At 57.8% G+C, this 23,260-nt stretch overlaps 1 protein-coding gene across 3 annotated transcripts in view; it reads right to left on the bottom strand.

Moving 5' to 3' along the window:
• The window catches only part of REPS2 (RALBP1 associated Eps domain containing 2), a 65,177-nt gene that overhangs the window by 29,202 nt on the left and 12,715 nt on the right, over positions 1-23,260 (bottom strand). For 2 of the 3 annotated variants that reach the window (XM_064152086.1, XM_064152085.1), the window contains exons 2-7: positions 11,147-11,270; positions 8,531-8,679; positions 7,070-7,193; positions 3,284-3,381; positions 2,586-2,724; positions 1,532-1,595 (exon numbers count right to left, since the gene is read on the bottom strand). In XM_064152086.1, coding sequence (XP_064008156.1) covers positions 1,532-1,595; positions 2,586-2,724; positions 3,284-3,381; positions 7,070-7,193; positions 8,531-8,679; positions 11,147-11,270 — 698 coding nt within the window. The remainder of the gene's footprint in view (positions 1-1,531; positions 1,596-2,585; positions 2,725-3,283; positions 3,382-7,069; positions 7,194-8,530; positions 8,680-11,146; positions 11,271-23,260) is intronic. The other variant, XM_064152088.1, reaches the window with a different exon arrangement.

The raw sequence follows: 23,260 nt of genomic DNA on the forward strand, positions 1-23,260 counted from the left end.
GCAGGCTGCACACAGCCTCAGCCAGCCTGGCCTCAAACACCTCCAGCCATGGGGCCTCAACCACCTCCCTGGGCAACCCCTGCCAGCCTCTCACCACTCTCCTGCTCAACAACTTCCTCCTCACCTCCAGCCTCACTCTCCCCACCTCCACCTTTGCTCCATTCCCCCCACTCCTGACACTCCCTCACAGCCTCAAAAGTCCCTCCCCAGCTTTTTTGGAGCCCCCTGCAGATGCTGCAAGGCCACAAGAAGGTCCCCTGGGAGCCTCCTCTGCTCCAGCCTGCACAGCCCCAACTCCTTCAGGCTGTGCTCACAGCAGAGCTGCTGCAGCCTCTCAGCATCCTCCTGGCCCTGCTCTGGACACTCTCCAGCATCTCCACACCCCTCTTGTCCCAGGGGCTCCAGAGCTGGATGCAGGACTCCAGGTGGGGTCCACAACCCACTCTGAAAAGATTCCAGACACGTTCTTTGACCCCTGACAGAGGCTCAGGCTCTTGCAAGCTTTTCCTCTCCTCCCCCTTCAGGAAAGCAGGTAGGAACTAAAATCTCCACCAGCACTTCTGATCAACGTTTAATGCCCTTTGTTCTTTGCAGCCAAGATGCCGGCAGGAGGCTGAGCACAAAGCTCCATGTAAACAGAACAGAAGCCCTTGTCACATTTCCCCATGTTCCCTTTCATCTGCAATGATTTCTAAATCAGCTCGTTAAAAGGGAGGCTGCTGGCTCATTAGCAAGCACTAATGAATTATGTAGTTGTGCTTGCTGCAAACGAGGCATTAATTAGGCCTCTTCTGACAGAACCCAGCCAGAAACATGAAACCAGCAACACATCCAAAACGTTCCAGAGGTGCTTCTCCTCCTGTGCCATTTCCTGGGTTCAGCTGCTGCTGCTGCTTGCAGTGCACTTGAGAACAGCTCTCACTCCTAGCCCTGGTCAGGCCTCCCCAGAACACCCCTCCAGGAAACAACTGCATCACAAGGATCAATGAGCAGCCTGCTGCTGGGGCCTGAAAATGCTTCTGGAGAGGAGAGCAGAAATCAGAGCTGAAGACACTTCTCAAAAGGCAAGAAGAACTCCTGCAGTAACTCTGCAGCACGAAGCCAGCCTGGGCACACAGCCCCTGCACTGCTCAGAGCAGCACAGCAATCAGGCAGGGCTGGAAGGGGCCACAAGGATCAGGAAGTGCCAACCCCTGCCATGGGTATAGAGCAGGCTGCCCACAGGCTCAGCCAGCCTGGCCTCAAACACCTCCAGCCATGGGGCCTCAACCACCTCCCTGCCAGGCTCTCACCACTCTCCTGCTCAACAACTTCCTCCTCACCTCCAGCCTCACTCTCCCCACCTCCAGCTTTGCTCCATTCCCCCCACTCCTGCCACTCCCTCACAGCCTCAAAAGTCCCTCCCCAGCTTTCTTGTAGCCCCCTGCAGATGCTGGAAAGCCACAAGAAGGTCACCTGGGAGCCTCCTCTGCTCCAGCCTGCACAGCCCCAACTCCTCCAGCCTGCCCTCACAGCAGAGGGGAACACTCACCAGATGTGAGAAAGCTCTGGGATGGGCAGCTTGGACTTTGTGAAGAAATTCTTTGCCACGGAACCTGTTGGATAAAAGAAGTCTGGAAATGAGTCCTGCAGTCACTGACCACTGCCCAGGGCTGCCCTGCCAGAAGCACATCCAAGAAGACACTGGGACACAAGGCCAAGGGGCAGGTCCTACTCTTTGGTCACCACAACCTTAAGCAAGGCTTCAGGCTTGGGGCAGAGTGGCTGGAAAGCAGCAGGAAAGGATCTGGGGGTGCTAGTGGACAGGCAGCTGAGCATGAGCCAGCAGTGTGCCCAGGGAAGTGCTGCAGGCCCCATGCCTGGGGGTGTAGAAGAAGCTGCAGCTGTGGTGCTTCAGGCCATGGTTTGGTGGTCATGGCAGCTGGGTCAGGGCTGGACTGCATGACCTTAAAGGCCTTCTCCAGCCTTGGTGATTCTGTGATGAACTGGACACCAGTGCAGCTGTCAGAGCATCTGTCTCCTGCTGGATGACAAAGGCAGAGCTGCTGACCTCATTTCTCCATTCCCTCCATATGGGAGTTAAATAGAGGGAAACATGCTGCAGTGCTGGTGATTCTAACTGGCATCGTTGGTATGGCACCAATCCCAGAGCCACACAGTGCCAGGGGCTGGCAGGGACCCCCAGAGAGCAGCCAGCCCAAGCCCTGCCAGGGCAGCAGCAGCCAGGGCAGGGCACACACAGCACAGCCAGGGGGGTTGCAGTGGCTGCAGAGAAGGACACTCCATAGCCTCTCTGGGCAGCCTGCTCCAGGCCTCTGCCACCCTCACAGCCAAAAAGCTTCCCCTCCTCTTGCCCTGCCACCTCCTCTGCCCCAGCTTGCCCCCAGTGCCCCTTGTGCTGCCCTGGGCCAGCCCTGAGCAGAGCCTGCCTGCGTCCTGCCCACACTGCCCTGCACAGCTTTAGTAACAGAATGAAAAGACAACCAAATCCTTTACAAACTCACTCCAGAGAGAAGGGAAAAGAACTCCTTTGTCTGCTTGGCATTTCTGCCCTGCCAGCCTGCTGCCCTGACTGGAGAGCTCACCTGAAACGAAGGAGCTGAGGTCGGGCTGCAGGGACCTGAACTGGTTGATGTAGTAATCTCGCTGCTCCTCCGTGATCCTCCAAGGGTCATCCGAGTAGTGGCTGCTGCTGTCCTGCTGCTCCCGTTCCACTGAAAGAGACTGAGGGCAGGGACACTGGCATCAGCTACACCTGCCACTGGGAAGCTCCAGAACTCAGGGCTGACTCCCTGCTGTTAGCAGAGACGTTCAGAGAAGAGGAGAAGCCCAAGAGCCCTGCTGACAGCCACCCCACGCTCCTCCGGCAGAGCTGAGCCTAACCCCTGCTATCTTTACCTGCACCCAACCCCCTGCAGGCAGCAGGGACTCCTGCAGCTACATCAGGCTGCCCAGGGACACATCCAGCCTGATGCTGAACGTCTGCAGGAAACTCACCCACCTCTGTGGGCAGCCTGTTCCAGTGCTTCACCACTCTCACTGTGCAGAACTTCCTATTTGGTGCTTCTCACTCTACTGCTGCAACTGAATTAACTGGGAGCTTTAATTTCTTCTCCCTGCCCACTTTGGGGTTTGACTCCTTTGCACATACCAGAAGTCACACCTCTGCCTCAAGCCCAAAAGCAGCAGAGAGAGCACTTTTCCTTCTGAAGTGAGAACTCTTCTGCCCTTCCCTGTCTCTGCTGTCAGCAGTGCAGCTAACTACACCCACCCAGCTGCTTACCCGGTTGAGAGCTGAACAGGCAAGTGCAGGTTTGGCACCATAACCTCCTGCTGCTGGTCCATCTTGCTGGTGTGCAGAGTGTCTGACTTCATAGGGAGCTGCAGACATTGCAAAGAAAGGAGAGATGAGAGCAAAAAGAGACTCTCTTGGGCTAAAGGAAAGCCAGGCTGAGGACCTAGCTTGGGAACCCCCTCCCACCATGCCAGCGTGCACCTTGGCAAGCAGCTGAAGTGTTGCAGAAGACAGAATAGGCTCTGACACCTGCCCTTCACAGGGCATCACTCTTCCTCAGATGGCATTGGGATGGAAGGGACCCTCCAAGGATCACAGGATGTTAGGGGTTGGAAGGGACCCAAGGAGATCATCCAGTCCAACCCCCCTGTCAGAGCAGGAGCACACAACCTAGCTCAAGGCACACAGGAACACATCCAGACAGGCCTGGAAAGGCTCCAGGGACTCCACAACCTCTCTGGGCAGCCTGTGCCAGGGCTCTGGGACCCTGCCAGGCAAGAAGTTCCCCCTTGTGTTGAGCTGGAACCTCCTGTGCTGCAGCTTCCATCCATTGCTGCTTGTGCTGTGCCAGGGAGCAGTGAGCAGAGCCTGTCCCCCCCTCCTGACCCCCAGCCCTCAGATACTGATAAACACTTATCAAATCCCCTCTCAGTCTTCTCTTCTCCAGACTAAGCAGCCCCAGGGCCCTCAGCCTCTCCTCATCAGCCATGCCCTCCAGTCCCCTCATCATCCTCCTGGCCCTCCACTGGAGCCTCTCCAGCAGATCCCTGTCCCTGGGCATCTTGTGCAACTCCCCTGCAGCAGCAGGGACACCTCCAGCTGCAGCAGGCTGCACAGGCACACATCCAGCCTGAGCTTGAATGTCCCCAGAAGCACAGCCCTGGGCAGCCTGTGCCAGGATTTTACCACTCTCACTCTGCAGAACTCCCTCCTGATGCCCAACCTAACTGCCCTGCTCCAGCTCTAAACCATTGCCCTCATCCTGTCACTCCAGGCCCTTCTGAGCAGCCCCTGCCCAGGCAGCCTGCAGCTCCCCAGGTCTCCCTGGAGCTTTCTCTTCCATAGGCTGAGCAGCCTCAACTCTCGCAGCCTGTCCTCACAGCAGAGGTTCTCCAGCCCTCTGAGTGTCTCGGTGGCCTCCTCTGAACCCCCTCCATCAGGTCCATGTCCATCCAGAGCTGGACACAGCACTGCAAGTGAGGTCTGAGCAGAGCAGAGGAGGAGAATGTCCTTCTCCAGCCACTGCTGACAGAAGTTGCCAGCTCCATATGAGCAGCTGACAGCAATCATTGCTCATACAATTGAAGTGTGTGTTGAGAGAGGATAACCTGTATGGGTGTAAAGCATCATCCATTAAAACTACTGTCTTTGAGTCATTGTATGCATCACCTATGACTACCTCCTCTCTCCTTACAGCACAGCTCCAGGCTGGGTGGGGAATGGGTGAGAGCAGCCCTGAGGAACAGGCCCTGGGGGTCTGGGCTGATGCAAAGCTCCACAGGAGCCTGCAGGGTGAGTGCAGCCCAGACACAACCCTGTGCTGGCTGCAGCCAGAGCAGTGTGGGCACAGGGCAAGGGAGGGGATTCTGCCCCTTGGCTCTGCTCTCCTCACACCCCACCTGCAGTCCTGGGGGCAGTTCTGCAGCCCCCAGCACAAGCAGGACATGGAAGTGTTGGAGCCAGTGCAGAGGAGGCCATCAAGATGCTGAGAGGGCTGCAGCAGCTCTGCTGTGAGCACAGGCCTAGAGAGTTGGGGCTGTGCAGGCTGGAGAGGAGAAGGCTTGGAGGAGAGCTTGGAGTGGCCTTGCAGGGTCTGCAGGGGGGCTGGGGAGGGACTAGTGACAAGGTCTGGGAAGGAGAGGAGGAGGAGGAGGAGGAGGAGGAATGGGTTTGAAGTGGCAGAGGGGACACTGAAACTAGATGTTAGGAAAAAGTTCTTGAGAGTGAGAGTGGTGAAAGACTGGCACAGGTTGAGGGTGGTGAGAGACTGGCACAGGTTTCCCAGGGAGGTGTTCAGGACCAGGCTGGATGAGGCCTTGAGTGACCTGTTCCAGTGGGAGGTGTCCCTGCCTATGGCAGGGGGTTGGCACTGGCTGAGCTCTGAGCTCCCTTCCAGCCTAACCCCTTCAAAGCAGAAGGATGCACTGCAAGTAAGGAACACTTCAACTCAGCTGAGGAAAAAAAGACAACTTCAGAAGTAACTCCTTCACCAATGCTGTCAAACAGCAAACCCCTGATCTTCCATAGATTCTTCTTCCCCCTCCTCTAATCCCTGCTGGAATCACAACTCCTGACTCACCACTTCAGGCTGCTTGGGCTATAGTTAGGAAGGAGAAGTCACAATTCCCTCTTTTGCTAAGTGAAGTCTCCTGCCTTGCACTGCAGCAGGCAGAGTTCAGTGGTGACACAGCAGCATGTTCAGGAATCATGTTTCAAAAACAGGTCAAGTACAAAAGCACCAAAGGAACTCAACCTGCAAGCTCCCAGAAAGCTGAAAGACTTCTGCTGCCAGCCTGCAGAGAATGTATCAGTACAGTGCCAGACTGCACCAGGCAGCATCTGAAAGCCTCTTGATGCAAAGTGAGGTCAGAGGGGGCTTAAAAACGACACTGAGGCCTACAAAAAAGCTGGGGAGGGACTTTTGAGGCTGTGAGGGAGTGTCAGGAGTGGGGGGAATGGAGCAAAGGTGGAGGTGGGGAGAGTGAGGCTGGAGGTGAGGAGGAAGTTGTTGAGCAGGAGAGTGGTGAGAGGCTGGCAGGGGTTGCCCAGGGAGGTGGTTGAGGCCCCATGGCTGGAGGTGTTTGAGGCCAGGCTGGCTGAGGCTGTGTGCAGCCTGCTCTAGGGTAGGGTGTCCCTGGGCATGGCAGGGAGTTGGCACTGGCTGATCCTTGTGGCCCCTTCCAGCCCTGCCTGGTTCTACAGTTCTACTGCCTAAAGCCCTCCCTGCTCTGAGTGCTCTCACCCCCTGCTGGGACCTGCTTTCATCCCTCTGGAAATAACTCAGATTTCAGCAAACAACAGAGGCAAGAGGTGGGGACACAGCCAGGAGCCCCTGGAGGAGAGGCCTCACTGCTGGGGCAAGAAAATCTTCTAAAGCTTGCAAAAAAGCCTTCAACAGGGAAGTGGTTAGGCCCCAGCCCTGCAGATCTCCAAGGTGAGGCTGGGCAAGGCTGTGAGCAGCCTACTCTAGGGGAGGATGTCCCTGCTGAGTGCAGGGGCTGGGCTGGATGCCCTCTGGAGCTCCCTTCCAACCTCATAGCCATGGCTGCAGCAGGGAGGACTGGTCCTGAGGGCACAGTGCCCAGCCTCAGGGGCAGACCTGCAGTACCAACAGCCCACCCAGCTCAGTGCTGTGGCCCCAGCATCTCCTGCACACACAAATGAGCCACATGTGGTGGCTTTCCAGGTGGCCTTTTGGGGAGCCCTTCCAGTGCCTGGCAGAAAACCAGAAGGGTTCCACTCTTCAAGGCCAGGAAGAAGCAGCAGGTGATGCACCTGGCACTGGAGACAGCATGGGCCACAAAATGTGACCCACATCCTGCCCCTGAGAGCACATTTGGCTGAAGTAACCCCAGTGGGACTGAAGAGGAAGGGTTCCCTTGCTGGAAAACAATCACAGGCTTCTGCAGCTCCAGGGTTTGATCACCTTCAGAATTCAAGCAGGTGAAAACTTCTCAGCTGCACTTGAAATTTGGATGCTTCTGAGAAGGAAACCTCCTCCCAAAAACTAACCCCCAAAAGCACCCAAGGTACACAGCTCACTTCTCCTCCTACCTCCATGCTGCTGCTCCAGCCCACTCCTGGCTTTGCCATATCCATAAGTGAAGGGGATCCTCTGGTAGGCAGATGGAGAAGCAGGAGGGGAGCAGATTGGAGACATGGGTGGGGACATGGCTTCCTGTGTCCAGAAACACAAAACACAGCTCTGAGACAGCAGCAAAGTCACCAGGCCATGCTGCACAGCAGTCTGGAGGTGTACAGCAGCACAACCAGGAGCCAAAGGCTGCTTCTTGGAGCCCCCAGCACAAGCAGCACATGGAAGTGTTGGAGGCAGTGCAGAGGAGGCCACCAAGGTGCTGAGAGGGCTGCAGCAGCTCTGCTCTGAGCACAGGCTGAGAGAGCTGGGGCTGTGCAGCCTGGAGAGGAGAAGGCTTGGAGGAGAGCTTGGAGTGGCCTTGCAGGGTCTGAAGGGGGCTGCAGGAGGGCTGGGGAGGGACTAGTGACAAGGTCTTGGGATGACAGCAGGAGGAGGAGGAGGAGGAGGAGGAGGAGGAGGAGGAGGAGGAGGAGGAGGAGGAGGAGGAGGAGGAGGAGGAGGAGGAGGAGGAGGAGGAGGAGGAGGAGGAGGAGGAGGAGAAATGGGTTTGAAGTGGCAGAGGGGAGATTGAAAGTGGATGTTAGGAAAGGTTTCCTGAGAGTGGTGAGAGATTGGCACAGGTTGCCCAGGGAGGTTGTGGAGCACAGAAGCACCCAATGTGATTTTTCTCTTTGTTTCCAGTGGTCCAGTGACTGCTGCTGGAAGAGAGTCAGTCTGTGCTGATTTCCTTTCCTCCACTCCTGCCTTCTCAGCGGGGCAGGGAGGTGTTGCTGCAGCTCAAGCAGCACTCACTTGTGACTGCAGATCACCTGTGAAATTCAGCACCATGCAGAACCACAGGAATCAGAAGGGCTCAGGCTGGCAGGGAGCTCAGAGCTCCTCTGCTCCAACCTCCCCTCCGTGCCCAGGGACACCTCTCAGCCACACTCAGCTGCTCAGGGCCTCAGCCTGGCCCAGAACACCCCCAGCAAGGAGGCAGCCACAGCCTCCCTGGGCAGCCTGGGCCAGGCTCTCAGCACCCTCACACTCAACAGCTTCTCCCTCAGCTCCACTCTCCCCCTGCTCTGCCTCAGCTCCAAACCATTGCCCTTGGCCTGCCTGCAGCTCCCCTCAGCACAAGTCCCTCTGCAGCCTTCCTGCAGGCTGCCTTCAGCTCTTGGCAGCAGCTCTGAGCTGCCCCTGGAGCCTTCTCCTCTGCAGGCTGCACCCCCCCAGCTCCCTCAGCTTGGCAGCTGACAGCTTTCTGCATGCTCCTACAGGAAAGTTCTCTGCAGGGACAGAGCTGGGATGCAGCAGTCAGAGCACAGCCCCAGTGGCACTGTCTGCACGCCAGGAGCCCACCTGAAGGGATCCTTCAGGGGGCCAGAGCCAGAGGAAGCTGAGCAGCAGCAGGGCGGCTGCAGCAGGCAGCCTGTTACCTGTTTGTCTCCTTCCTCCGCTCTTTTGTAGCAGTTCTTCTCCAAGGCTGCATGTGGAACCTGGAACTTCACCGGGTGGAGCTCTGCGGGAGGCCCATAGCGAGCGTCGGCGTCAGCCTGCAGCGCCGGGAACCGCGGCAGAGGCAGCTCTGCAGGGACACAAACGCCGCTGGGACACAGCGCTGGGGCAGGACAGGCAGCACAGACCTGCACCCAACCTACCAGCGGCAGAGATGTTGTGATCACAGAACCACAGAGCCAGGCAGGCTGGCAGAGAGCTCCAAGCTCCCCCAGCCCAGCCTAGCCCCCAGCCCTGCCCAACCAACCAGACCATGGCACTAAGTGCCCCAGCCAGGCTTGGCTGCAACACCTCCAGCCACAGCCACTCCACCACCTCCCTGGGCAGCCCATTCCAGTGCCAATCACTCTCTCTGACAACAACTTCCTCACAACATCCAGCCTAGACCTGCCCTGGCACAGCTCCAGACTCTGTCCCCTTCTTCTGGTGCTGGCTGCCTGGCAGCAGAGCCCAACCCCACCTGGCTACAGCCTCCCTGCAGGCAGCTGCAGGCAGCAATCAGCTCTGCCCTGAGCCTCCTCTGCTGCAGGCTGCACCCCCCCAGCTCCCTCAGCCTCTCCTCACAGGGCTGTGCTCCAGGCCCCTCCCCAGCCTTGCTGCCCTGCTCCAAACACCTTCCAGCACCTCAGCATCTCTCTGCAATGGAGGAGCCCAGCACTGGACACCAAGTCCTGCCAGGATTTTAAGTCTTGGAGACAATGTGAGTGCTGCACAAAGCCACAGGCAGGAGCCTCATCTGCCAGCTCCACATGCAGAGGAGAGAGCACTCAGCCTGCTGCACACTGTGACAGCAAGCAGCAAACTCATTTCCTGATCAAAGATCCCATTTTGTGATTCTCTGACCCACAACCTCCCTGGACAACCTGTGCCATTGGCCTCTCCACTCACACTTTAAAGAGTGGGCAGAGCCCTTCCACCTGCTCAAGAAAGCCTCCAAGAGCAGGTCTGCACCCTTAAGTCAATGCCTAGTGGCACTGACTGCCTCAGACAAGACTGCTGAGCCCCCCCCAGCCACACACAGGCACTCTGCACCCAGACTGTGTGGCATGAGGCAGGGATGCAGACACAGCTGCTTTACAGACAGGCCAGCAGAGAAAGTTTCCCACCAGAGAGAGCTGACAAGCATTAAAACTAAGAAGGAAAGGGGCACAGGGAGCACTGCAGGCAGATTTGCTACAAGCATTAAAACTAAGTAGGAAAGGGGCACAGGGAGCACTGCAGGCAAAGTTTGCTACAAGCATTGAATGGGAGAAAGGGGCACAGGGAGCAGTGCAGCAGCTTTGCTACAAGCACCAGCAGGAAGGAAGGGGCACAGGGAGCAGTGCAGCAGCTTTGCTACAAGCACCAGCAGGAAGGAAGGGGCACAGGGAGCAGTGCAGCAGGGCTGCTACAAGCATCAGCAGGAAGGAAGGGGCACAGGGAGCAGTGCAGCAGGGCTGCTACAAGCATCAGCAGGAAGGAAGGGGTGCAGGGAGCAGTGCAGCAGCTTTGCTACAAGCATCAGCAGGAAGGAAGGGGCACAGGGAGCAGTGCAGCAGCTTTGCTACAAGCATCAGCAGGAAGGAAGGGGCACAGGGAGCGGTGCAGCAGGGCTGCTACAAGCAACAGCAGGAAGGAAGGGGCACAGGGAGCAGTGCAGCAGGGCTGCTACAAGCATCAGCAGGAAGGAAGGGGCACAGGGGGCGGTGCAGCAGGGCTGCTACAAGCATCAGCAGGAAGGAAGGGGCACAGGGAGCAGTGCAGCAGGGCTGCTACAAGCATCAGCAGGAAGGAAGGGGCACAGGGGGTGGTGCAGCAGGGCTGCTACAAGCACCAGCAGGAAGGAAGGGGCACAGGGAGCAGTGCAGCAGGGCTGCTACAAGCATCAGCAGGAAGGAAGGGGCACAGGGAGCAGTGCAGCAGGGCTGCTACAAGCATCAGCAGGAAGGAAGGGGCACAGGGAGCAGTGCAGCAGGGCTGCTACAAGCATCAGCAGGAAGGAAGGGGCACAGGGAGCAGTGCAGCAGGGCTGCTACAAGCACCAGCAGGAAGGAAGGGGCACAGGGAGCAGTGCAGCAGGGCTGCTACAAGCATCAGCAGGAAGGAAGGGGCACAGGGAGCAGTGCAGCAGGGCTGCTACAAGCACCAGCAGGAAGGAAGGGGCACAGGGGGCGGTGCAGCAGGGCTGCTACAAGCATCAGCAGGAAGGAAGGGGCACAGGGGGCGGTGCAGCAGGGCTGCTACAAGCATCAGCAGGAAGGAAGGGGCACAGGGGGCGGTGCAGCAGGGCTGCTACAAGCATCAGCAGGAAGGAAGGGGCACAGGGAGCAGTGCAGCAGGGCTGCTACAAGCATCAGCAGGAAGGAAGGGGCACAGGGAGCAGTGCAGCAGGGCTGCTACAAGCACCAGCAGGAAGGAAGGGGCACAGGGGGCGGTGCAGCAGGGCTGCTACAAGCATCAGCAGGAAGGAAGGGGCACAGGGGGCGGTGCAGCAGGGCTGCTACAAGCATCAGCAGGAAGGAAGGGGCACAGGGGGCGGTGCAGCAGGTGCCACTCACCGTTCTTCACGCTCTCCAGGCGCACCGGGAAGCCAGCCTGCGCCGCTGCGATCAGCTTCAGGGCCAGGTAGAACTGGGCAGGACCAAAGTACCCCACACGCTTGGCTCCACACACCTCTGTGATCTGGGAGGAGGCACACAGGAGGGGTCAACTGCACTGCACTCTTCCAGGCAATGGGAAGACCTCCATGAAGCACAGGGCAAAAAGGAATCCCTACTCAAAGGCTAAATGCTTGTTGGCTCCCACAGGATGCAGGGGCTGGGAGGGACCCCCAGAGAGCAGCCAGCCCAAAGCCAGCAGCCAGGGCAGGGCACACACAGCACAGCCAGGGGGGCTGCAGTGGCTGCAGAGAAGGAGACTCCACAGCCTCTCTGCTCCAGGGCTCAGCACTCTCACCATACAGCAGTGTCTCCTCCTGCTCAGGTGCCACTTCCTGGGTGCCAGCCTGTGCCTGTTGTGCCTTGCCCTGTCACTGAGCACCACCACACAGAGCCTGGCACCTGCACCCTGACCCCCACCCCTCAGATATCTATGATTGATCAGATCTGCTCTCAGCCTTCTCTTCTGCAGACTGAGCAGCCCCAGGGCTCTCAGCCTCTCTTCACAAGGGAGATGCTCAGGTCTCCGGGGTCACCCTCATGGCTCTCTGCTGGACTCTCTCCAGATGCTTCTTTCACTCAGGATGCCTGATCACCTTCCCCTTACTGCAACACAGACAGGCAGGGAGTTGTCAAGGTTTCCAGGAGCACTGCTGCTCTAAAACCACTGCTGAGCTTTCAGGTGAGACTACAAGGTCAGTATGGAGTCCAGGAAAACATTCCCAGAGCAGAAGCTATGGATTCCCAGGAAGCTCTGCTTGCTCAGAGCCCTTAAGATGGCTCAGAGAATTACCACATCTGCAGCACTGCCTCCAGCTCTGGGTCCCCAGCAGAAGAGGGACATGGGAGTGCTGGAGAGGCTCCAGAGGATGTCACCGAGATGCTCAGAGGGCTGCAGCAGCTCCCCTGTGGGGACAGGCTGGGAGAGTTGGGGCTGCTCAGCCTGGAGAAGAGAAGGCTGCAGGCAGACCTTAGAGCAGCCTGGCAGTGCCTGAAGGGGCTGCAGGAGAGCTGGGAAGGGACTTTGGAGAAGGGCTGGGAGTGGCAGGATGAGAGGGAAGGGATTGGAGCTGGAGAAGGGCAGACTGAGACTGGAGAGGAGGAAGTTCTTTGCAGTGAGGGCAGTGAGACACTGGCACAGGTTGAGGGTGGTGAAAGACTGGCACAGGTTGAGGGTGGTGAGACCCTGGCACAGTTGTCCAGGGAGGTTGTGGAGCACACTGGCTGATTCTGTGCTCCACAACCTCCCAGGAGGTGTTGAAGGCTGTGGATGAACCCTTCAGCACCCTGTGCTGGTGGAAGCTGTCCCTGCCCGTGGCAGGGGGTTGGCACTGGCTGATGTTTAAGGACCCTTCCAACCCAAACCACTCTGTGAATTTGTGAACACAGCTCAGTTGCAGGCACAGACATTTTCTCTCACAGTTAAAGGAGAGGGTCCTGGGGTCCTTCCAGACAGCATTTCACAAGAGCTGCCTGGAGCTGTTACCAGCAGCAGTTCCTCTCTCCAGCCACCACAGAAGTAGGCTGCAGATTAGCCTTTATCCCACATTAATTCCTCACATCATGCTGCCTGCTCAGGTTTCCACAGCAGCTCCAGCTGAAAGCTGCATTACTGCTATGGTTCCTGATTTCACTTTCCAGGGGGTCAGTGCACACAGCCTCCTACAGGCAGGCTGCCTGCACTCAGAGGCAATCCTGCAATGGAGCAAGCTTGCACCACAGGCTGCCAAGCCTCCAAGGCCCATCTGAATGGAAGGCAGTGCCTGTGAAGCTGATAGGGTATTTTATCCAACTGAACCCAGGCTCCTGATCTTGGGAAGGAAGGGATGCAGCAGCATCTCCTGAAATGCCTGGGTCACAGCCATCCTCTGTCACTTCAGGCTGGGGGACGGGGTGCTGCTGGGGAGAAGCTGGGCAGGAGGCAGCAGTGGGCACTGCCAGCCCAGAAGGCCAAGGGCAGCCTGAGCTGCACCCAAAGCAGGGTGGGCAGAGATGGAGAAGGAGATCCTGCCCCTCTGCTCTGCTCTGCTCTGGGGAGACCTCACCTGCAGGGCTGGGGCCAGCTCTGGAGCCCTCAGCACAGCACAGACATGGACCTGGTGAAGAGGGTCCAGAGGAGGCCACAAAGATGCTCAGGGGCTGGAGCAGCTCTGCTGTGAGCACAGGCTGAGGCAGCTGGGGGGGTGCAGCCTGCAGAGCAGAAGGCTCCAGGCAGAGCTCAGAGCTGCCTGCCAGGAGCTGCAGGGGCTGCAAGCAGGCTGCAGAGGGACTACTGGCAAAGGCCTGCAGGGACAGGAGGAGGGCAATGGTTTGAGCTGAGAGCAGAGCAGCCTGAGCTTGGCTGTGAGGAACAAGTTGTGCAGCAGGAGGCTGCTGCCACACTGCAACAGGTTGCCCAGGGAGGGAGCTGAGTGCCCATGGCTGGAGCTGTTGCAGGTGAGGCTGGGCAAGGCTGTGAGCAGCCTGCTCTAGAGGAAGATGTCCCTGCTGAGTGCAGGGCTTGGGCTGGATGCCCTCTGGAGCTCATTTCCAGCCCAACCATTCCATGGCTCTGTGACATTTCCAAACTGAAAGCAGAGTCTTTATCTGAGGCAACAAAGAGCACTCTGGCAGTAAGCGACATGGGAAGAGCTCCTGGCACACAGAGGAAACATCAGCTCTGCTCTCATCCAAACTGATGATTAAACCCAAATCCTTCCTGCCCTTCCCTGCTGCCAGTGTGGGTCTCACAGCACTCAGCAATCAGGCAAGGCAAGAGCTGCTATTTCCAGTTCACACACTGCTAGACAAATGAAAACCAGCTGCAGACCTCAGGAGTTGCAGGATTTGAATACAGAACTACTACTGACAGTCAATTTGCACTGCAAGTCTTTGTGGAACTCTTCAGCAGAGAAGTGTAACCCTCCAGGGACAGCCAAACGTCCAAGGGGAGTTTGATAAAGAACAGCTTGGAAGGGATTTCCCATGGTGGCAGGCTGCAGACTGTGCTTGCCAAGAGCAACCTCAGGATGATCAACAGAGCTAGCAAACATTTCAGCAGTTAGCAGCCTGCAAGGCAAGAACAAGATGCAAAGAGGACTAAAACCAAGTTTAAGTTTACTGCGAGGTCTAACTACCTACAGGAAACTATTTCACAGCTCATTTGCCAATTAAGGGGAGAGAGAAAAGGTTCATTTCACACAACATCATGTGAAAAAAACAGCTGTCAGAGCAGGGTGGAAAGCTGCAGTGTCAGCCCTGGGCTTGCTCTCAGCCCCAGAACAGCAGCTCAGTTCAACAGGATTTTGTCAGGTTGCCTTGAAACCTTTTCTGTGCTTGCACTGCTGCAGCTCACACAGATTACAGGACGCGAGGGGCTGGCAGGGACCCCCAGAGAGCAGCCAGCCCAAGCCCTGCCAGAGCAGCAGCACCCAGGGCAGGGCACACACAACACACTCACCACAGCCCTTCTAAGCCAGCCCAGGCTGCCCTTGGCCTTCTTGGCCAGCAGGGCACATTGCTGGCTCCTGGGCACCCTTCTGCCCCCCAGCACCCCCAGAGCCCTTTCCCCTGTGCTGCTCTCCAACAGGCCAACCTTATCTAGCAAGCAGCCACAAGAAAGGGACAAGGAGCAGCCCCAGCTGCCTGCACACCCAAGAGCTGTTCTATGCTTGCACAGAGAGATGCTCAGGAAATCCCCAACACAAGAAACACAAACCCCCCCCAGCCCAAGCAGCACAGCAGAGATCCGCAGCTGAGCAGCGCTGGAGCTCAAGGTGGCGGCTGGGGACAGTCTGGCTTCAGCTCCACTCTGCATGTGAGCTGCAGCAGCAGAGCTGTGCCCCTCGGGCAGCTGGGGACAGTCTGGCTTCAGCTCCACTCTGCATGTGAGCTGCCACAGCAGAGCTGTGCCCCTCGGGCGGCTGGGGACAGTCTGGCTTCAGCTCCACTCTGCATGTGAGCTGCAGCAGCAGAGCTGTGCCCCTCGGGCAGCTGGGGACAGTCTGGCTTCAGCTCCACTTTGCATGTGAGCTGCAGCAGCAGAGCTGTGCCCCTCGGGCAGCTGGGGACAGTCTGGCTTCAGCTCCACTCTGCATGTGAGCTGCAGCAGCAGAGCTCTGCCCCTCGGGCAGCTGGGGACAGTCTGGCTTCAGCTCCACTTTGCATGTGAGCTGCAGCAGCAGAGCTGTGCCCCTCGGGCAGCTGGGGACAGTCTGGCTTCAGCTCCACTCTGCATGTGAGCTGCAGCAGCAGAGCTGTGCCCCTCGGGCAGCTGGGGACAGTCTGGCTTCAGCTCCACTCTGCATGTGAGCTGCAGCAGCAGAGCTGTGCCCCTCGGGCAGCTGGGGACAGTCTGGCTTCAGCTCCACTCTGCATGTGAGCTGCCACAGCAGAGCTGTGCCCCTCGGGCAGCTGGGGACAGTCTGGCTTCAGCTCCACTCTGCATGTGAGCTGCAGCAGCAGAGCTGTGCCCCTCGGGCAGCTGGGGACAGTCTGGCTTCAGCTCCACTCTGCATGTGAGCTGCAGCAGCAGAGCTCTGCCCCTCGGGCGGCTGCAGCACACCGCAGGCTCTGCAGCAGCTCTGCTCTCGCTGCCCTGCTCCGTGTGCTGACACTCGGAGTTGTCTTTGTGCCTGCTCCTTCCAGCCAGCCACACGAAACAGCTGTCCCCAGCACAACCTGACATCGTTCCAGCTCTCCCTCCTTCTCTCCAAACAAGTTTCCACTGCGGTCTCCGGGAGCAGGGACCCCGCAAACACCAGGGGCAGGTTCAGGAACTGCACAGGGAGCAGGACTTGGTTTGTGGTTCATAAGCAGAAAAAGAGGTGAAATCAGAAAGCCAGGCTCAGGTGACCATTCTGCAGCCCCAGGGAAAGGTCTGCAGCTCTGAGACAGAGATTTGCCATTCCTGCTTTTTCATCTGCCTGTTAATGCTGCTGGAGCCCACCTGCAGCACTGCCTCCAGCTCTGGGCTCCCCCCAGCAGAAGAGGGACATGGAGCTGCTGGAGAGGCTCCAGAGGAAGCCACCAAGAGACTCAGAGGGCTGCAGAAGCTCCCCTGTGGGGACAGGCTGGGAGAGTTGGGGCTGTTCAGCCTGCAGAAGAGCAGGCTCCTGGGAGACCTCACAGCTTCCCACACCTGAAGGGGCTGCAGGAAAGAAGCTTGGACTGGATGACCTTTCAGAGGTCCCTGCCAAGCCCTAACGTTCTATGGCTCTGTGATTTATCTCTGCTAGGAAGGGGCAGAGCTGAAGAACCTAACCCATAGCAGAGCCTCCTCCTCTGCACAGCTGGTGCAGAACAGCTCCAGCAGGTTCCTCACCCTGTTGCTTTCCAAGCACCAATCCTCCTGGATGCAGGATCCGTTGTCTCTCCCTTCCCTTTCAGTAACGGATGGATGCAGAGCCCTGGGCTGCAGGTCGGGTTACAGGTCCCTGAACACTGAGCCGCTCAGGAATGCAGCAGAACTCGCCCGCAAGGAGCCGAGCAGGAGCCAGCAAACACCCAGCAGAGCACAACCCAGAGCAGGGTGAGGGGGTCAGGTGCTCGACACAGCCCTCAGAGCAGCTGCTGATCAACCTCCTGCCGCAAATATTTGCCTCTGAAACAGCTTGGAGAGGTCAGCTGAGCGAGAAAGGCACCTGAGCGCTGAGCCCAGCTCCCAGCTCTCGGCCCCGCAGCGCCGGGTGCGGAGCAAAGGCAGGAGCTGCTCAGCAGGCTCCTGCCCAGAGGCAGCACAGCTCAGACAGCTGCCAGGCTCGCTGGAGCCGGCGACACGGGGACCAGCTGCAGAGAGCCCGGAGAGAGCTCTGAAGGAAGGCTACCTCAGCCCACAGCATGTCTGCATCTGTCCCAGGGCACTGCACCGCTGGGGGGGTCAGGCAAAGCAAAGCTGCTGGCACTTGCTGGCACCAGCAGGCCAGCCCACAGCAGTGCTGCAGCACACTGCTGCTGCTGCTGCCTCCACCACAGCTGCTGGTTTATATCATAGGATCACAGAACCAAGCAGGTTCAAAGAGAGCTCCAGGCTCCCCCAGCCCAACCTAGCACCCAGCCCTGCCCAACCAACCAGACCATGGCACTCAGTGCCCCAGCCAGGCTTGGCTGCAACACCTCCAGCCACAGCCACTCCACCACCTCCCTGGGCAGCCCATTCCAGTGCCAATCACTCTCTCTGACAACAACTTCCTAACAACATCCAGCCTAGACCTGCCCTGGCACAGCTTGAGGCTGTGTCCCCTTCTTCTGCTGCTGGCTGCCTGGCAGCAGAGCCCAACCCCACCTGGCTACAGCCTCCCTGCAGGCAGCAATGAGCTCTGCCCTGAGCCTCCTCTGCTGCAGGCTGCACCCCCCCAGCTCCCTCAGCCTCTCCTCACAGGGCTGTGCTCCAGGCCCCTCCCCAGCCTTGCTGCCCTGCTCCAAACACCTTACAGCACCTCAGCATCTCTCTGCAATGGAGGAGCCCAGAGCTGGACACAGCACTCACAACCTGCTCTGATTCTGGCTGTATTAAGCAATTTTGTTTGCATAGGTCCTCGGTTTAAGGGCAAAGGATCAGTGGTGCTGTACTGGGAAAGAGTGAGATGCATCTGAGCAGCCACTTACCAGTCCCCCCAGCTGCTGCTGCCCAAACAGCCTCTGCAGCTCTTGGTACAGGGCTGTGGGCAAGGGCAGCTCTCAGTGCCTCTGAAATGCTCAATCAGTCCCAGTCCCTCAGCTCTGTGCTGCTAATGCAGCCACTAACGAGGTGCTTAACTCAGTGTCCCTCCATCCTTTGGCCACCACACACAGCAGGCAGGGTACTGCCAGATCTCGGCTGCAAGGCAGTGATGACTTCCACAGTTTGTGGAGTTAACCTTGCAAGCCCCCAAAAGACAACTGCAGACATCACTGCCTGCCAGGCTGGCAAAGGAGTTGTTAAAGCTTGTCACAGGCAGCCCTGCTGCAGATGTGCTCCTCTCCAGCACTGCTCTCAGTGCTGAGAGCCAGGCCCGTGCAGCAGGACAGGGGCTGACCTACTCAGCAACTCTTCCTCCTTCAAACTGCTGTTTGCTTTCCTGTTCCTCAGCACTGGCTAAGCTTCACAGCCAGGGAGCTACTGCTGCAGGTAAGTGACAGCTGGGCACCAAAGCCTGAGCCTGTGGTGTGTGTCAGCTCACACCCTGCAGCAGCAGCCCCTCTCTTCTCCTAGCTCCCTGCCTCTGCACAGCTCCCACACCGAATGAGGCCCTGCAGAGCAAATGGTGCACAGCCACAGAATGCAGAGGGCTGGGAGGGAGCTGCAGAGAGCAGCCAGCCCCTGCCAGAGCAGCACACCCAGGGCAGGGCACACACAGCACAGCCAGGGAGGCTGCAATGGCTGCAGAGAAGGAGACTCCACAGCCTCTCTGGGCAGCCTGCTCCAGGCCTCTGCCACCCTCACCATACAGCAGTGTCTCCTCCTGCTCAGGTGCCACCTCCTGGGTGCCAGCCTGTGCCTGTTGTGCCTTGCCCTGCCACTGGGCACCACCATACAGAGCCTGGCACCTGCACCCTGACCCCCACCCCTCAGATATTGACAGACATTGATCAGGTCCCCTCTCGGCCTCCTCTTCCTCACCCTGCACAGGTCTATCAGTCTGTCTCCAGGTAATTAAACTTCTACAACCCGTTCATGGCACTGGAATGGGCTGCCCAGGGAGGTGGTGGAGTGGCCGTGGCTGGAGGTGTTGCAGCCAAGCCTGGCTGGGGCACTGAGTGCCATGGTCTGGTTGGTTGGGCAGGGCTGGGGGCTAGGCTGGGCTGGCTGAGTCTGGAGCTCTCTGCCAGCCTGGCTGATGCTATGACAAAAGCAGGAGAAAGTGGAAGAGCTTTCAGAAGAGCAGAACCAGAGCAGACTTCAGGAGGTTTGGATCTGAAGGAAGGGTACCCCTTGCACAGCTGAGCTGGAAATGCTGCAAGCCTTCTCTCAGCAGCCTCACACAGCCCCACACAGCCTCCCCAGCTCTCAGTGCTGCAGTCCTCTGGAGCCTCGCTGAGAACAAGCAAAAGCAGTACTTAGCTGGAGCCTCTTTCCCCCATTTTGCTGGCCTGAATCATGTAAGCTCTTAAGAGTGCAAGAAGCACTTAAGCTTTTAATTCCCTCAGTGCTCCTGCACAAGCCCCTCTTGGCTCAGCAGCCTCACAACAGCCACTTTGTGAAGCCTGAGCAGCAAGGTAAGAGGGGAACTCCTATTCCCAACACTCCCCTTGGGTCCCACCACGGAGGTGTTCAAGGCCAGATTGGATGAGGCCTTGAGTGACCTGTTCCACTGGGAGGTGTCCTTGCTTATGGCAGGGGGTTGGAACTGGCTGAGCTTTGAGTTCCCTCCCAACCTAAACCATTCTGTGGTGACTCCAGCACTGCCCTGGGCAGAATGGGCCAAGCCTTGATGATGTCTTGGGGGAAGAAATTGTTTCTTGTGCCCAAGCTAAACCTCCCCTGGGGTGATTTGAGGCCATCTCCTAAAATAGACCTTGGCCTCTTCATAATACAGAGACATAGTCCTGAGTCCAGCACCAAGTGACTGGAGAATGGACCATTCTGGCACCACTTCTAGATACAGAGCATCCCTGCTTTGAGGAGATGCCACATGTGGCTGTGAAAGGCATCTGTCCCATGCTGAAGTGTGGGGCCTCTTGCCACTGGTGCCAGTAGACAGGACAAGGGGCAACAGGCACACACTGGAGGTTCCATCAGGAGAAACTTGTTGCCTTTGGATGGTGCACAATGAGGTCATCATGACCAAGAAGGCAAATGGTGTCTGTGGGGCATGGAGAGGAGTGGGGCCAGTAGGCTGAGAGAGGTTCTCCTACTCCCACTGATGCTCTGCCTGGCAAGGGTGGTGCTACAGAACCCCCTGGAAGCCTTCTTTAACAGTGGAAAGTTGCACTTCAGATCCTCTGAATATTGACAGCTTTCAAGAAGCAAGAGGAAATGCAAGAGGGAAGCACTGAAGCAAGACAGAAGAGATATCATTGCCACATCTCTGGCTCTGGCCTGCTTCCAGCATGCTGTTGAAATCAGGTCTTCAGTCAAACAGCAGCAGTGCTCATTTCACATCTCTGAACACTTGGATGGCATTTCAGTATTGGAAGGCTGAAGGGGGCACAGAGGGAAGGAGGAGTTAAGATCCTGCTTAGTTATTGTTTCCTTTACATGTTGCTGAGGCTTGAATAAAGGCAGGGGGGAAAGTCTGAGCTCTGCTCTCCTGTATGACCTATCCACCAAGCACATCATGGATGGGCTGGGCTGGAAATGAGCTCCAGAGGGCACCCAGCCCAAGCCCTGCACTCAGCAGGGACATCCTCCCCCAGAGCAGGCTGCTCACAGCCTTGCCCAGCCTCACCTCCAACAGCTCCAGCCATGGGCACTCAGCTCCCTCCCTGGGCAACCTGTTGCAGTGTGGCAGCAGCCTCCTGCTGCACAACTTGTTCCTCACAGCCAAGCTCAGGCTGCTCTGCTCTCAGCTCAAACCATTGCCCTCCTCCTGTCCCTGCAGGCCTTTGCAGAGCAACTAAAGGAAGAGGTCCACCAGTGACCTGCTTCTCCCCACTGCTGTGTGCTCACTGCACAGAGGATGTTCCACCCTCTCCAGCTCTTAGCCACGCTGACTTGAAGACAACTGCTCTGCAGCACACAGAAAAAGTATTGTCAGCCTCTTGAAATGAGAAAGAAAAGAAGCTCAGTGCTTACCCACAGGCACTTTTCATTCTTAAAGCAGTGTGCTGCTGCTCTGTGACACTACCTATCAGTCTTGGATTTGAGAGAGCAGGGCAGAACACAGAAGAGCAGCACAGGAGCAGAACACAGCAGAGCAGGAGCAGAGCACAGCACAGCAGAACACAGCACACCAGAGCAGAGCAGGAGCAGAGCAGGAGCAGGAGCAGAACACAGCAGAGCAGGAGCAGAACACAGCAGAGCAGGAGCAGAACACAGCAGAGCAGGAGCAGAGCAGAATCAGCTAGGTTGGAAGAGCCCTCCAGGATCATCCAGTCCAACCTAGTAGCCAGCCCAGCAAGGGAGAAGGAGTGTTCAAAATCCCTTGTGCCTCACTCTTAGCTCAGAGTCAGAGACTCACAGAAGGCTTGGGGTTGGAAGGGATTTTGAAGGCCATCCAGCTCCAACCCCCTGCCATGGGCAAGGACACCTCCCACCAGCACAGGGTGCTCAAGGTCTCATCCACCCTGGCCTTGAACACCTCAGGGAGGTTGTGGAGCACAGAATCCCCCAATGTGATCAAAGATTCTGTGCTCCACAGCCTCCCTGGGAAACCTGTGCCAGTGTCTCACCACCCTCAACCTGTGCCAGTCTCTCGCCACCCTCACTGCAAAGAACTAATCTCAAGTTGCTGGTTTACTAATATTGGCACTTCAGATACTGCCAAACAATTTAAACTATGCAGAGTCTCAAGCTTATCTTCTGCTTTTGCTCTTCAGGTTTCCACTGATCAGAGATATTCACCTTAAGTCTTGCCTCTGGGTCAAGCCAGTCCCAGGCACAAGCACAGGCTGGGTGCAGAGTGGATTCCAGTGCTGCTGTCCCCAACAGGAGGACACAGAGCTGCTGGAGGGAGGCCAGAGGAGGCCACAAAGATGCTGCCAGGGCTGCAGCAGCTCTGCTGTGAGCACAGGCTGAGGCAGCTGGGGGGGTGCAGCCTGCAGAGGAGAAGGCTCCAGGGGCAGCTCAGAGCTGCTGCCAAGAGCTGAAGGCAGCCTGCAGGAAGGCTGCAGAGGGACTTGTGCTGAGGGGGGCTGCAGGCAGGCCAAGGGCAATGGTTTGGAGCTGAGGCAGAGCAGGGGGAGAGTGGAGCTGAGCAAGAAGCTGTTGGGTGTGAGGGTGCTGAGAGCCTGGCACAGGTTACTCAAAGGCTCTCCATCCTTGAACACCTCCAGCAATCCACAGCCTCCCTGGGCAATCTTTCCAGACCAATTTGGGCATCCTCTGTGTTTGACCTCCCGCATCTGCAGCCCATCTGACCCCACAGATGTACTGGGCAAGGACAGAAAACCTCTTGGCCTTCTGCAGAGCTCTGTAACTGCACTTCTTAGAGCAGAGATTTCATGCAGCTCACCCCAGAAGGCCAGATCTGGGTTTTCCCAGCCTGCTAAGGGATGGGAAGCGTTTCCATCGACAATTAACCTTAACACTTGTGACACTCCCCACAGGAAACTGATTTTCTCCATAAAAACTCTGGAAAAGATGGGACAGGAATTCCTGAGCAGGATTATTTACAGCCCATTTAGATCCAAAGCCACAGCTCAGCCCACTGAGGCGAGCACAGCATCCACAAACCCACCACACCGAGCCAGGTGGAGTCACAGGGAACCAGGAGACCTCCCAAGGGAACAGAAGAGAAGGCAGCAAACCAAAGCATCCAAGAGTTTAACTCCTCTCTCTCCCTAAGCCTTCCTTGCTAGGCAGTCTGTAATGGAACTGTTTGCTGGGTAAGTGCTGATCATCTCCAGGTCTTGGCAGGCATGCACAAGGCAACCACACAGCTCACCCTGCCCCCACGGCCTCCACACACGGCTCAGCCTTCCAGGACTGCATAAGAACCCAGCTCTGTACTGTGCACACATCCCCCTGGAGAGAGGCAAGTTTGGGGGGCTGGGGTTTGGCTGGATTTGGGCTCTGGATTGCACAAAATCACAGAAGGGACCCCCAGAGAGCAGCCAGCCCAAGCCCTGCCAGGGCAGCAGCAGCCAGGGCAGGGCACACACAGCACAGCCAGGGGGGTTGCAGTGGCTGCAGAGAAGGAGACTCCACAGCCTCTCTGGGCAGCCTGCTCCAGGCCTCTGCCACCCTCACAGCCAAAAAGCTTCCCCTCCTCTTGCCCTGCCACCTCCTCTGCCCCAGCTTGCCCCCAGTGCCCCTTGTGCTGCCCTGGGCCAGCCCTGAGCAGAGCCTGCCTGCCTCCTGCCCACACTGCCCTGCACAGCTTGGGCACAGCACTGAGGGCAGCCCTCAGGCTGCTCTGCTGCCAGCTGCCAGCCCCAGCTGCCTCAGCCTGGCCC

The sequence above is a fragment of the Pogoniulus pusillus genome, chromosome 12 (assembly GCF_015220805.1).
Source record: "Pogoniulus pusillus isolate bPogPus1 chromosome 12, bPogPus1.pri, whole genome shotgun sequence".
NCBI classification, from domain to species: Eukaryota; Metazoa; Chordata; class Aves; order Piciformes; family Lybiidae; genus Pogoniulus; species Pogoniulus pusillus.